A 15,592-nucleotide genomic window follows, 5' to 3' on the forward strand; every position below is an offset into this window, starting at 1 on the left:
TTATTGTATAAATTTATGTACAAAACATTTCTCAATTGAAAAAGATATTCTTAAATGTAACTTTAAACATGATAGTGTTTTTATTTTTTTGAGGAAGCTGGAAATTTTCACGGATGCCATTTCATAATGCTCGATTTAAATCTGTATCACCAATTAAGAATAATATAATTTAAGTGTAATTAATTAATTCAACAAAATTGGATAAAAATTTTATAGATATTTAAAAAAAATGGCTTTCTAAATAATTAAACCAAAGAAAGTCAACAGTAGAAGTTCCAGGCAACTAGGAGAATTGTGTTTCTTGTACAAAGGGGAGAGATAAGGACAAAGGGATTATATTCTATAAGAAAAAATAGATCAGGAAATCCATCTAGAACTGTTACAAATAAGATCCAAGGTTATTGCAAATAATGAAACCCCGGACAAAAATTTCCCAACTCACCACCTTTTTCGATGATGGGATAATTAAATGATAAGAAGAAATAACAAAAAAAGCTGCACCACGAGGTCAGCTGATATTTCCATTTCCTTTGTCATTTCAGTGGGAAAAACCGATGCCAGAAATTTGTTTGCCCGCGTCTTCAACTGGAATAGAAGACTCGTTTGCACTGACATATCCATTACCATAATACGTATTATCTTTAGCTGTAATCAACTTGTCTTTAACCACAGCCTTGTGTTCTAAATCTTCCACGTTTCGATGATCCCTTGAAACGGAAGAATGCTTACCGAAGAAGGAAGGGTCATTCGGTGAACCAGGACAAGAACCAGACGACCTAACCATATCAGTATTATCTTGCTCGCCTGAAGTCCCTTCAAATGATCTGTCCGTTATATCTACATCCCCCAAATCGTTGACGGCTTGAGAAATAGGCACAGATGTTGATTCAACAGCACTGCAAGAAATTTCATTTGCAATACCAGTTGAATCAACATTAATCATGCCCGTATCCTCAAACTGCTCTCTTTTCGCTTCTGAGTTCAATCCAGCAGAAGACTCGCAATCATAGGTGGAAGAAACTTTCGATTCTGGACTATTATCAGATGGCAAAACCTCAGAACCTCTACTACAAGTTAAAGTTTTTATTTTCGAAAGGAGGCAGTCATCTTGTTGAGTTTGTCCAGGCTCCACTTCCACTTCTGTTGTTTGAACTTCTGCTATCCCTGAAGATTCGCTAGTTTGAATTTGAAGGCCTGATGGCCGGGCACTACACCTGTCCAGGATCAAATCGAAAATCACTAAACCACTTTTTCAAGAGAGAAGCTAAAAAATATTATCATTAAAAAGGGCAATGACAGAGCACAACCAAAGATGAAGCTTGACAAAGAAGTAAACACCGGAACTAAATCCCTAACTTAAACAACTGTCTATCAATTAGTTTCATGAAAATGCATCATTAAAGATTGTGGCTAACATTATCTAATCAATTAAATGGATTAGGAAACCACCAGTAAATTTGGTCCAAGATGGCATGGACTAGATTTATAATGCAACTTAGAGCAGGGACCAAATTAACCGATAGTTACCAAGTTGAGCCAAATACGGCCCATATCAGCCATAAAAAATCACCTAAATTTGTACTCACAGGCTCAACTTGATACAATGTAAAGAAAAGCCAGCTATTTGGTAAAGAAGTATCATTCAGAAGAAGTGAAAATACAAACCACGAATACTCTGAAATTATTGGTGCGTGCGTGACAGAGAAACAAAGAGAGCATTAGCCTTTATCAGAATCACAAGAGTACCTGCTATACAAAAGCATATACGCTCCCTCAGAAAGTACGTCTTCCAACTCCACAGTCGTAACCTGAGAAATTTAATGGAACACAAATGAAGATACTGAGACTGGCAGTTCAAGCACATTAGACAGGGTACTCGGAGTCCAAAAAGAAAAATATTCAAACTTGGACTAGGAGACAAAGAAATCTACCTTCCAGTCATCAATCCTATACCAGTTCCCCAGGAAGTCCTTGATGTAGCAGATGTAATGACCGAAAAATGAAGCATTTAGCATATCAATATGTACCACAACACCGTACAACTTATAAACATCAGATCCATCTCCAGCTTCACTCATATAAGGGCTAAGATTTAAAGTCTCAGGGAAGGCTATTCTCTTGTTAAGTTTCCCAAACCTCCCACTCTGCATGTACACAACACCCAAAAAAAGAAATGAGAAAGTTGATAAGAATAGTTAACAGTTCAAGCCTTTCATGCTTCTGTATACTAGTAGGCTGTATGTAAGTCTAGATGATATTAGTAAGACCTGAAATCTTTTCAAGGCGACAGTAAGAATATTTGGAGCACATTTCACAGTAAGGCGTTTCCATGCCTTGACATAATCCTTGCACCTGACATGCAGCAGGAAACTTCTTTAACAACAGGATATTCCTAACAGAAAAAATACATTACCAAAAGCACATATTTGAATTATATTTTAATTGGCAACTTACTTTCCACCATTGACACTTTTCCTATTTATAATTTTTTTGCCAAATTGTAAGTCTCAGTTACCCAAATAAACGCATCAAAATTTAAAAAATAAAAGTAACATCAACAGCCTCCACTAAGCATGAAACAAACTTAAATGAGAAATCCGGTATCATCAGACCAAAAAGAAACTGCTAAACTAAACATAATTTTATGGTTGATTTTTATGAAAAACAAATTTTGCTCTACCCATAAAACTACATAGCATCGTCATAAATCAACTTAAGCTTGTAATTTGACAGAAGACATCATATAATCACCACCTTCCAAATTCTTTAATAAAAGCTAAACCAAGAAGACAGATATAACTTGAACTCAATAACATCCATTATTGAATCCAATAAATGCTTGTAATTTGTTCAGTAATACATAATAATTATCATTTTGCATCAAAAGTAAGGAGACAGGTGTCGGTACAAAATGGTTTTATCATAGTTACATAATTTTTATAGATGGCCAGAAGTTGTACAAGCTGACATCTTGGTTATAAAAATTAAGGGCTGTGGTAAAATTTATGTAGATGAAACTAATACAGTGACTATATTATAGTCCTTCAATAGTTGCAAGCCCAAATTTAGTTAAGTTATTACAATGTTAATAATTTAGTTTTTTAACTTATTACATTGTTATTGTTCATGGTTTACTGCTACAGAACATCGTTGTGAACTTAATTTTCTCCCCAGACCAAGGACATCTAACTTCCCTTTCAATTCATAATCTAAAATCATCACGTTATCCTCCTCCACATTCGATTCATCAAACTACAAAAACAGTTATTATAATTAATATTAATTTTTAATGATGCTGAGATCAATGGCAAGAAAATATTTGCAATGTTTAAACATTGGCATGGTACATGGTACAAGTATATCTCAATAGGAAGAGTAACCTTACCCCTCACATTTATACATATTTTCCCCATCAAGTGGCTCCCTGGCAGTAAACTGATCTAGACATTCCTCCAAGGAGGCAGCATCTCCATGAATCTCAACTGCCAAATCCATCATATTTTCATACTGTTTTGAAATCTTTTCACATTTTGTGCAAACCACCTATTTAGTTTCAGAAGAAAAAAGAATAAACAGACCGCCACATCCATGTCAGTATCAAAATAGAAAAATGCATTATTTTGACATTACATAAAGGCTTTATTCCCGAATACTGTAAAGGTTTCTTCCATTGATTCCATATTGCACAATAAACTCAAAATCTAAAGTTTGATAATTGAAGGAAGAGAAACAAAATTCGCCCTCTCAGCCCATTTCATGATAGAGAACGGAACATTTCAAACTAGAGACTCTCGGGGCCTATCTAAGTATCCATGTCTGGTTTAGTCTTTCTTTCTTTGCTTTTGAAATAAATTCTGTAAAAAGCAGAACTTGCAAACAGTTTTGTGGAACCAAATGCTTCTATAAGAAAATTGGTTAAGCAATTTGATCTCCCTTGTTTCTAGAGATTGAAATTGAAAATAAATATCATCCTTATCAGTAATCATTTGGAGTTCAAAATAGAAACCAAATAGGATATTAAATTACTCTAAAAAGTCAAACCTTAAATATAGATGAAATTATGGACTCCCAGTTCTTAAGTTAGACAACTAATAAAGTTCAAAGACAGATGAAAAAAAATAAAACAAATTTCACTTCATCCCAGCCAACATAATCAGTAACATTTTTATTTGCATTATACATGTAATGAAACAATAGAAAAGTAAAAAGAAAAGCTTATTTCAATCTGATTAAATGTCCAACCTCAGATTGTAGACGGCCACCAAATATGTGTTGAATAAGGGTAGTCTCCTGGAGGTTAGGAGGGACAGCTTTTTCTCCGCCAAACTCATCAAGGCAAACAGATTGCATGGTATCAATGGAAAACCTACAAAAAGAAAGCATTGGAAAAGTTACCTTCTACGTTTACCAAACACAATATAATATAAAGAGATTATTCAAAACAGAGAATGAACACTTCACCATAAAAAGTGAAACGATAATGTTAGAAGGAAAAAAACCTCATAAACTCATGGGCATCTTCTTGTCTTCCATAGCCCAGAGTACCACCAATATTAGGCAATCGAGAGAGAATATTCATAGGAGAAAACACCTGTGAACTTTGCATTGTTCTTTCAACATGATTTTCATATTCACATAGAAAGCACCAATCATTACAACTGCCTGGAGAACCAAAAATGATGACATAAGCATGAGGAAGATTTGAGTTCCCAGTAAAAAGGTCTGAGTTATGACTTTACATTCTCGACGGTGACCCTTCTCCAACAAGTAGGCAACAAGTGGTCTTGTGAATGAGAGGCACTGAAGAACCACATTTGCAAAGCAGCTAAAAAATTGCAATAAATGTAGATTATTTTCCATATCCTCTAATTGTAAATATCACGAATAGTGCAATAAAGTTGAAGCTCAGTCATGAAATGAACAAACCTGTTTCCACAATTCAATAGCCCACAAGGAGGAAATCCTAGCTTGTTCCAGTTAAAATATTTGACAAATTCATCATAGGGAAAAAGAACCTAAACAAGACAACGCATGTGCATGTGAGAAAATACACCAAATGTAGCCCTATGAACAAAATAACATCGGAGACTCAGGCACTTTGGGAAGGCTCCAGAAGGAGTCAGCAACTTGTGCTGATTGAGCTGTTCCTTGGGTAAAGAGCACAAAATTTCTACGTGGTCCAAATATCAAGGGTCTAAAGACCCAACCCAGAAAAAAAAATCAAGAACACACCACTGTTGCCTTATGAAGTTGAGGAGAGGCGCACCTTTGGTAACTGATTGATTATTACATAAAAATCCTAAAAGCCCAAGATTGTCCATCCTGATCATTGAAGCTAACGGGATAAAACAATAAAACTACAACTTTGGTCTTTCAGGTCCCTAACCAGCAAGTAGATTAAGGTTTTGCAAATTGCAAATCATAACATATAAGACTAACGCAAATAGGCAAATATTAATATTTTCCTTTCCATAATTGGAAATCATAATCTTATAGTCTTAGCATCATGTGTATTTACTAAATAAGGAAGAGTACCAGAAACTAGTCATATGTATTAGTATTTTCCTTTTTTTAATCGGAAATCATAGTAATATATGCTTATTACCTTGTGTATTTACTCATAAGGAAGACAAATGCAAAACAATCCCAAGTATGAATATTTTTCTCTTTTCTTGATGGTAAATCATAATCTTAAATTCGTATTATCTTGTGTATTAACCTAATAAGGAATAGTAATGCAACATAGTCACGTATTAGTATTTTCCTTTTCTCCCCCTGACGCGAAGACTTTCTTTACTACGCTGCATGCATTTTGCACATCATCCTCAAGGCAATATAACCTAGCACCTCAGAGTTTCGCTTTCCCTTTCACAACCAACAGTAAGCAAAACACATAACATGAATTTGTAATTAGATCAATAAAAGAAACTTACATCTTTAGGCTGCTTAATTGGCCTATAAATTGTTCCACGGGCAGGTATCAGCGCAATCGATGAAGAGCTCTTAGCCCCAGCAGCAGAAGAATTAAACCCACGATTAATTACCCCATTTTGAGACGGGCTTCTTGCACCAGCTTGGTGAAAATCCTTGCATACTGTCTTATGCCCAGACCTCCAATGCGACTGCTGGCATTCTTGGGAGCTGCAAAATCCACATAAACATAAACAAATTAAATCTAGCCACCCCTCCTTTTTCCCGTTCGAATACCAAAATTATTCCCACCAAAATTTATTAAATATATATATAGAAACACGTCAATTTTTTCAGCAAAACCCACATTCATTTCACACCACATAAAATAATTAATATCAAGTAACAACCAAAACTTTCCAAAAGAAAACTATATCCTTATTTCGTTGGTAACTATGTCATTAGTACGGAATATCTACCAATTTTATCAATGACTAATCACTACAAGAGATTCTAACCACTTTTAGTATGTAGGCGTTTAATTTTCATCCACGATACTCCAATTCAAAACTTTACTAAAAAAATCCAAACACAGTTCCAGTACTACTCAAACCACCAACACAATTGTCCATGCTCTAAATTACCACAACACCAAATAAATTAAAACTAAATAAATAGATAAATGAATTAATTAATAAAACTCCGGGTAATGATAACGATCACATTGGTGATTAAAGAAAGGAACCGTACCAATAAAGAACCGCTTTGCAGCGCGAGCACTTCTTGGAGGAGGGGGTGGCGCAGACGGCGCAGAGAGAATCGTCGGCGGAGGATAGAACGCCGGGCATTGCGTCGGCGAGGGCGTGGTGCTGGTCCCCTTCGAAATTGGCGTCGACCTCGAAGTACTTGGAAGCGGTGGACTTGACGAAAAAGTGAACCCCAACTGCCACGACGATCACGGAGAGCAACAGCTGCAGGAACCAATTCAGATCCCACGACACTCCAACCACAACAAGCATCTACGTCGTCGTCGATTGCGTCCCTACTCCGATTCTAGGGTTTTTCCATCGATCACGCAATACATCACATCCTCCAATTAGGGTTTTCTCCTTCTTCAATATACTTATATTCCTCTTCCAATCTTATATCATCTTCTACCTATCACACACACACACACTCTCTCTCTCTCTCCCTCTCAAATTCTGTTATTTGTATCAGGAACTTCGGTATAGATATATAATAAAAAAATAATCAATTTACAATTAATATCTTACTCAAACTATAATATAATAATAACAAATATTTATGATATATTGTAACTGTTTTTTCTTCTTGCTTTCCTGTGACACTTGTGCTTCTTTGTAACTGAAACAATGAATGCCCTATCATGTGGGAATCCATTTTGGGAAAGAGAAAGAAAAGCGTGATAATAATAAGATCCTCATCAACAGCCAAAACAGAAAAGTGTCAACAAATTATGAAATGATTATTATTCATTAATGATTTTTGTCATGGATTATTAATTTATGATTAAAATTCAATAGTCTTCTGCTCCTAAATTACATTGAAAATATTATAAATTCCTAAAAATATAATTATAAAAGTAACCCACTGTATGGAATTCTTTATTTTCCCGTTGGTTTTTAAAGTTAAATTATTTGTCTCTTGTTTATTTCCTAACTATGTCCTGAACAATATGAATTGGATGAGATACCTATTAAATAAATATGTTAGATCATACTATATAATATATATTATATTTATATATTGTGTACTAGAAGATTCATTTTTAGCTAAAAAAAATATAATTGATTTTAATATAACAATAAGATTTACTAACATTAATCAAAAACATTATGTGAAACCAATAACTTTCCAACCACAATCTAGTAAACAACGTCCTAATCTTAATGAAGATAATAATGTTCTAGCTATATTTTGGAGAAAATATGACGAGATAAAAAATAAATAAATATAAAAAGAAGTAAAGATAAAAAATAAATAAATATTAAAAGAAGTAAGAGAGTATAAATTTTTTTAAAATCTTACTTTTTAAATAAAATTTAAAATAATTAAAGTTAAGTAATTAAATCACTTTCGTAACGAAAAAAATCCATTTCTTTCATAAAAAAAACTTACTCAAATAACATGTTTTTGTCACAAAAATATCTTAACTTTCTTTTAAAAAGTAAATTATTCTCTAAAAATCTTCATAAAAAGAAAACAAAATTTAAGCACATAATATGTATATACATGGATGAACTCTTAAGTGGTAGAGTACACTAGTTTTTTTAATAAAATGATAATTATTGTCATTGTGTTTAGATTAGATAAGAAAAGCGACAAGACGCCAATGTATGGTTTATTAGCTAAAATATATAGAAACCTTTTAACTAAATCTCACACATGATTTTTTAGATTCTTTAGCTCGAACATTGCCTTTTATTTTGAAGAGATTAACTACGAAAACAACAAAACCTATTATAGATTTCAAACATTTAAGCATGCTCTAAGTGCATTTGTGAAATTGAATTGTCATTGTGATATTAGGACAAATATTCGTTGAATCTATATCAATCCTTATTCTTTCAAATTCTAAATAATGTCAAACAATTAATCACCATTTAATGTAAAACTATGTAATATTATATTTAGTTTTTGTTGAATTGATGGGTCATTAATTCATTAAACTAGTATCTTCTAAAAAGTTTCAATTGTCATGCTATATATTTTCTTATATAATAAAATTTCTCTTAAATATTTGTCAGTCTCCAATACAAGAAAATGAGTTTCCTAAAATCTTCAAAATTTTAACATATATACTTTACTAAGTTGATGTGGGGTCTTAATGGATCAAATCACCAATCTAAAAATCTAAACTGATACAATTAAATTGATTTCAGTTTTTAGTCTACTCGAATCTAATTTAAATTAAATCAATCAAATATAAAGATGAATGGTTTCACCATTAAATTTTTTATTTTCGAATTGGATGAATTCAAAATGAAAATTAAAGATTAGGTATAAGGTCTTACATTATAATAGTATATTGATTTTATAATTTTGACTATTGTTTTATTTTAAATGAATCAAACTAGTATAAACTATTTCATTTTCATATACTTTTTCTTATTAATATTTTTTATCTTCCTGAATAACAATAAAATATATTTTGAAAAAGAATTTTTTTTATCAAAAAAGAACCTCTTTTATAATTTGTATTATTTTATTTGAGAGTCTATTTGTTAAAAGCTTATTAAGAATCTATTAAAATATAATTTAACCTCAAAATATGAAGCATTGTATCCAATCAAAGATATGGTAGCCTTTTAGGATATCACAAACTTAGATTTTTATTTCTTTTTACGAATTTTAGGATTATCTTAATAGTAGATATATAATTTTGATTCTTTAGAACAAGACTAAAATCTAACACAAACATATACACTATATATGATATCTGGACGACTAACAGTTAAGTAGAGAAGTGAGCTAATAATATCTTTATATTTGGTTTGATCAAAACTCTTACCACTTTCATCAATATCCAAATAACAATTTGTAGTCACTAGTCTTGAGGATTCTTTGCAGGTATCCATAAAGAACTTCCTCAACAACTTCGTGCAATACTTTGGTTGGTATACATAGATACCATGTTTGGCTTGTTTTATTTGCAATGCAAGAAAGAAATTGAGTTCTCTCATAATAGATATCTCAAATTCTAGCTGCATACTTTTAGAAAACTCCTTGCATAATAATGGGTTAGTAGATCCAAACATGATATCATCAACATATATTTGAACAAAAAAGATATCATTGTCAAATTGCAGAATCAACTTTTATCCTGTTAAAGTTACCTTTGATTAGAAGAAGACATAATCTAACGTACCATGATCTAGTTGTTTGTTTTAATCCATATAAAGCTTTATTTAGTTTGAATACATGGTCTGAAAATTCAAAATCTTGAAACCCTGAAGGTTGTTCCACAAATGTAGCCATTTAAAAAGCTCTTTTCACATCCATTTGAAAGAGCTTGAAGTTCAACATGGATGCAATGACTAGTAGAATCCTTATTGCCTCTGCCTAGCCACATGTGCATAAGTTTCATTATAGTCAATTCCTTCTTCCTAACTATATACTTTAGCCACTAATCTTGCTTTGTTCTTCACTGTGCAACCAAAATCATTCAATTTTGTTCTCGAAAACCCACTTTGTTCCAATTACTTGCTGATGGCAATTTTCTAACAATTATTTTCAAGCAAGTGCATTAGTGCATAGTGGTATCAACAAGTGTTGTGATCATAAGAATTTAGCAAATATATTGATAGTTAACTTCTGAATTTTTTTGGATTTTGCTAAAGAGTGCATGTAAATATAGATAGCAGTATATATTATATATGTTAAGTGGAGTAGAGGCTATGATTGGATTTTATCTCATCTTTTTCTACTACAACACTACTATCTTGTTTATTTAATATGAAAATTATTCAATATTCTATAAGTACTCTTACTTGTAAATCTAGGTTCATTCATGACTCACCAGAACCTAAGGATTTCCAACCCTAGTGTGATTTCTCTACCCTTAACAGAATAAATCATTATTTTACTATGCAGGAATTTCCTATCTAATACACCTTCTAGATCTTGTGGGAGCCTCTAGAAAGAGTGTGATTATTCGATTGGATCATAGTTTGAGACATTTTCCAGCTAAATCCAAACCAGTGGAATGATATGAGTAATCAAGTCATATAAGCAATAACGCAAATCAAACTACAAACTATTGAATGAAAGCATAGATTAATAACCAAGAAGTAGGAGTACAATGAATTATAATTGATTACATCTAACATCAACACAAGAGAGTTCAACTACCCATATAATATTGTAATATAATTTTAGCAACATCTACATATAAGATTTATAATAAGAGCATCTTTCTACAACTTCACATACCTATTTATACTCTACTACTACATATTTAATCATCCACTCAATGTCTAAATTGAGGACATGAGGTTTTTATTTATAGAAATTTTTGAGCGGTGCTCAACTCAACTTGAGGTACTCAGCCATAGAGGTTTTCTTCTATGGAAAGTTTTCTTCTATCTCTACAGCCTATGTGGTTGAGCACCATAACAATAGCATACTTATTATATTATTTTCTTTGGACATCATAAAAAACTTTGAAGCTCTTGATCCTTTAAGCCAGTGGGACACTAAGGCAACAATTTATACACTTAAAATTATTGGTCTCTAAAATAATAACTATTATGAATAAAACATTGTAATTAGTGACGAATTAGATGATCACTAACATTAACTAACCACTAAAGTTTTGGCTACCAATGAATTAGTGTTTAAATTGATTACTAATATATTAATTAGTGACCAATTTATAATAAACTAATTTTTTTGATAGTTAATTTAGATAACATTTTCTTTTATAGCCAAAAAAGTTGGTAGTGAAGGTTAATGACCAATTTAGGGTGTGATTGATTACTAATTATAATTTTTTATTTACAATAGTAATTAGTTTAAAGACTAATAATTTTTAGTTTATAAATTAATATATATTTTTAGTTTAAAATTGATTGTTATTTAAAAATTTTCTTTTAGTGCTTCTGTATGTGTATATATTAAAATTAGAGCTGTCAAAATGGATCACAATCCGCGGGCCAACCTGAACCACCATGGGTTCGAACCGGGTTGGGTTTGAAAAATTTGTATTTTTTTTATGTAGGTCAGATTTAAACCCGGCTCATTTAAACCCGGCTCATCTGGGTTGAACCCGTGGTGGGCCGCGTTGGCCCACCAACTCACCTACCTAATTTTATTTTATTAAAATTTAATTTTATAAAAAATATTTATTTATTTTTTGCTTGAAAAAATTATTTAAGTTTCCTATTTTCAAAACTAATTAAACACCCTGGGAGTGAAATTTGTATAAATTTGAATTATAAAAATTTTTTAATTTCTTTTATTTAAAAAAAATTGTAATTTTTTTTATTTAAAAAAAATGTAATTTTTTTTATTTAAAAAAAATGTAATTTTTTTTATTTAAAAAAATTGTAATTTTTTTATTTAAAAAATTGTAATTTTTTTATTTAAAAAAATGTAATTTTTTTATTTAAAAAATTGTAATTTTTTTATTTAAAAAAATGTAATTTTTTTTATTTAAAAAAAATTATAATTAAGTGAGCCGGTTAGTCAACCCGTTTATCTACCAACCCGTGGTGGGTCGGATCGGGTTCGAATTTTTATGGCTCACTAATAAATGAGCCGGGCTGGGTTGACTCACTAAGTGATCAACACATGGTGGATCGGGTCGGATCGGGACGGATAACCCGTTTTGATAGTACTAATTAAAATAAACCTAGATATTTAAAACAAATAGAACAACCTTGACAAAGTCTAATTGTAGATCGGGAGACAGTGAGAACCTTATTCTCTAAATTGTATATTTTAGTTTGATGAGTTCTAAAAGTACTTTTTTTTGTTTTAAATTTCTCTATTATTAGTTAAAATTTATTATAAAATATAAAATATGAATAGTTAAATTAGAAGCGGAATCTACAATCTTTTATATTTTTCAATAATCAACAATAAAGTTTGTATTCAAGAAAAGTGTTAAAACTATTAAGTTGATATTATTATTTACTAAATTATGACATAAAATGATAATAATAACATTTCTATCATTATTCTTGGACGAGTTTATTTAATCGCTCTCTTTATGTGATCACTATGATGTTTTTAAGAGCATTTTCACTCATAAAAATTAAATTTATAATACTTTACCTTTTTAGTTAATTTTCCTCTCTTTTTTAATTCTCTTTGCTCACTGTATACTTTTATTCACCATTCATTTTTTCCATATCTCACAAGTAAATATGGAATTAAGTAATTTGGAATGTAAAGTTTTCATTTCACATAAACCTTTTTTAAATGATTGCGATCATCTCAAATTTTTCGTTTCAAAATGTTCAAATCTTCCAAAAAAGACTGTTTTCCCTGGTAGTATTATTGGGCTCAGTGGCCCAATTTCCCTGTAGGATACGTATATAAATTTCTTAAGGATATTTTCTGCTTGCACCTCCGTAAATTTTTCCCTGCATCCCCAGATAAAAGAAATTTTATTCTTGTTCTTTTCGAATTATGTAATCAAGAGATAAAAAATACTTTGAATTATACAACTTGAAATCCAAAAATAAATTCCAAAAGTTGAAAAAGATAAAAAAAAAATAGTTTTGAGATTAGACAATTTAAAATTTATTTGACTTTTGATTACACAATCCCGAAATTACTTTTAACTTCTAGTTTGTGTGTAGTCTTAAAGTTTTTTTTAAGAAAAAAATGTTTCTAAATTGTAAAATCTAAAACTTATTTTTCACTTTCATTAATAATTTTCAAATTGTATGATTAAAAAAAATAAAAAATGATATTTTTTATATGAAATGTAGGAGAAATTTATAAAAGTACAGTAAAGAAACTACTTCCACCGCCAGAAACCTAAAATAAAAAAGCACTTGCACAAACAAAAAAAAGTTAAGAAAAGAGGAAAAAAGAGTACAAATGGCAGTTCCATTTGTAAGATAAATATAGTATTAAGAATAATAATGCAGTTTTAATGGAATGGGCACCAAGGAAACATTATTTGGGTGTTAATAAATAAATGACATAGTTTGATTTTTGTGATAGTTTTTTAAGATAAACATATCCACTACTCTCTCTATTATTATAATAACAACTTAAGTGGATCCAAACTGATTTTAGCTCCAAATAAGAAGAACCAGCATGTGGGAAGGAACCTTTGTGTCTCACTCAAGCCACCCCTAATTATATTTAATAATTAATTAACTTCTTCTTATTATATATCCAATTTTGTTCCTCATCTTTCATATAAAGCATATTAAGGAACAATTAATTAGGATTTAAGGGAAAATCACCTTTTCCTAATAATACTCCCTTGCTCTAAGCACTCACCTTGCTCTTTTAATTTATTACATACCATCTCCACTATATTATTTATGAATATGCATGCACACACATAAACTAGTATATAGTTGTTCTTTTTTTTTATTAATAATAAAATATTTGGGCTTTAAGTTTTAAGTATGATGTTAATTTGTTAAGTATTTTCTTAATAATAATCTTCCTATAGAACCGTCTCCAAAATAAAGATATCATGATCTTTAGAATAAAAAAACTATATTTTATTTTACATCTTACTTTTATGATTTGTTTAGATCTTTCATCTCTTCAAAACTCATTTCGGTCTTCTTCATCTTTTAAACTTAAATAATTTCGTCATTTTGAAAATACTGTTTAAACATGGCTTTGAGTTATTGCTTTTATTATTTCAAAAACTAAAACTCATCCCATTATGTTCATCTTCATAAAAAAAAACTATGAAATCCAACTTATATAAAAAAAGAGTCATATGAACAACCGAAAAAATTTGTACTAAAATGTTTTAAATTTTCAATTAGTTTTCATGCGATTTCCATTATGTTTATAAGTTCATTTCTTTATTGAAATATCAGTTTGGATAGATAGTTTTCACTTAGAGATAAATATAGTGATTAACATTCACATTCCACGTCTCAAATCAATAGAAAAATTAAAATCACGTTGAGAAATTGAAAAGGGTCAATATGAATTTTTTAAAACAGTAAAGGACCATGAATCTAAAATAAGATTTAAAAAAACCCATGATGCCTCCTTCTTTAGCAAAGCAACCTTTTGTGTTGTTTCCTGTTATGCATTAATAAAGTAGTTAAAATTAAGGAGTGTCTCTATGTTTGTGGAAGATCCCAACGCAAAAATCAAGACATGCAAGGACTGAAATATTATGTGGATTGGAACCCTCTAAAGGAAGAAGAATTAAGCACATTAGGTCAAATTATGAAGAACCTTTAAAAGCAAGTTGCCATATACAAATGATTAAACTAAATTCTATGGTTATAATTAGGTGCATCTTGGTCCCAAGTTTAGGGTATAGGCTATAATAGGAGTACTCTATTGTACTGTGCCTTTTCAGAATATAAAAAAACCCTAACTGAAAATGATAGTGCTTTTGTTTTAATATGTTTGACAAAGACACATATATATTTAGATATCATTTGGTGGTCAATTATTTGCACTTGTAGCACAGGGTTAGAGGAGGGAAAGTTAGGGCAAGAAAAACCGGAATGGTGTTTTCCACTATAGTTTATATAGTCATTTCATTCATTTCTTGTTCTTCAAAGTTCATAAATATATATACAATATGGTTGAGCTACCTCTCCTAGGTAGTAGGTGATGGTGGTGGTAACCATTTTTGTGCTTTGATTTTGTTTAGGAAGTTTCAAGAATTCCAACCAAATCTTAAAATAACGTTAGGATATGATTTGAGATGCTTTAATGTTTTAAGGTATAATATTAATAAAAAAAATCTTATTATCAAAGTAGGGAGTTATTAAAAGAAATAAAAAAGAGGTTATTATTGAAAAGATGAAGTGAGAAGTTGCATTGATCTTGGCACAAGTTGGAAAGGATATGAGAGGTTACAAGGAAGAGCCAATTCATGGATTTGTGTCTTCTCATTGGACAAGGACAACATAGAAAATATGTAATTTGTCAATCTGTAGGTTTTCATTGTAACAATAATTTGCGAAGTTAATTTATAAATAAGATGAGTTGA

General features: G+C 30.7%; 1 protein-coding gene across 1 annotated transcript; it reads right to left on the minus strand.

Annotated features, from left to right (window-relative positions):
* Nucleotides 1–219: 219 nt before the first annotated feature.
* On the minus strand, nucleotides 220–7,227 carry LOC108338679 (ubiquitin carboxyl-terminal hydrolase 18). The gene is made up of 11 exons (XM_017575710.2): nucleotides 6,661–7,227; nucleotides 5,934–6,141; nucleotides 4,927–5,015; nucleotides 4,740–4,825; nucleotides 4,500–4,662; nucleotides 4,243–4,366; nucleotides 3,386–3,543; nucleotides 2,268–2,352; nucleotides 1,932–2,144; nucleotides 1,747–1,808; nucleotides 220–1,214 (listed from the first exon to the last, which is right to left on the minus strand). The coding sequence occupies exons 1-11, from the start codon at nucleotides 6,927–6,929 to the stop codon at nucleotides 539–541; spliced, it is 2,133 nt and encodes a 710-aa protein (XP_017431199.1). The 5' UTR covers nucleotides 6,930–7,227; the 3' UTR covers nucleotides 220–538.
* Between the last annotated feature and the right edge of the window lie 8,365 nt (nucleotides 7,228–15,592).

Source organism: Vigna angularis, chromosome 7, assembly GCF_016808095.1.
Source record: "Vigna angularis cultivar LongXiaoDou No.4 chromosome 7, ASM1680809v1, whole genome shotgun sequence".
In the NCBI taxonomy this organism is placed as follows: domain Eukaryota; kingdom Viridiplantae; phylum Streptophyta; class Magnoliopsida; order Fabales; family Fabaceae; genus Vigna; species Vigna angularis.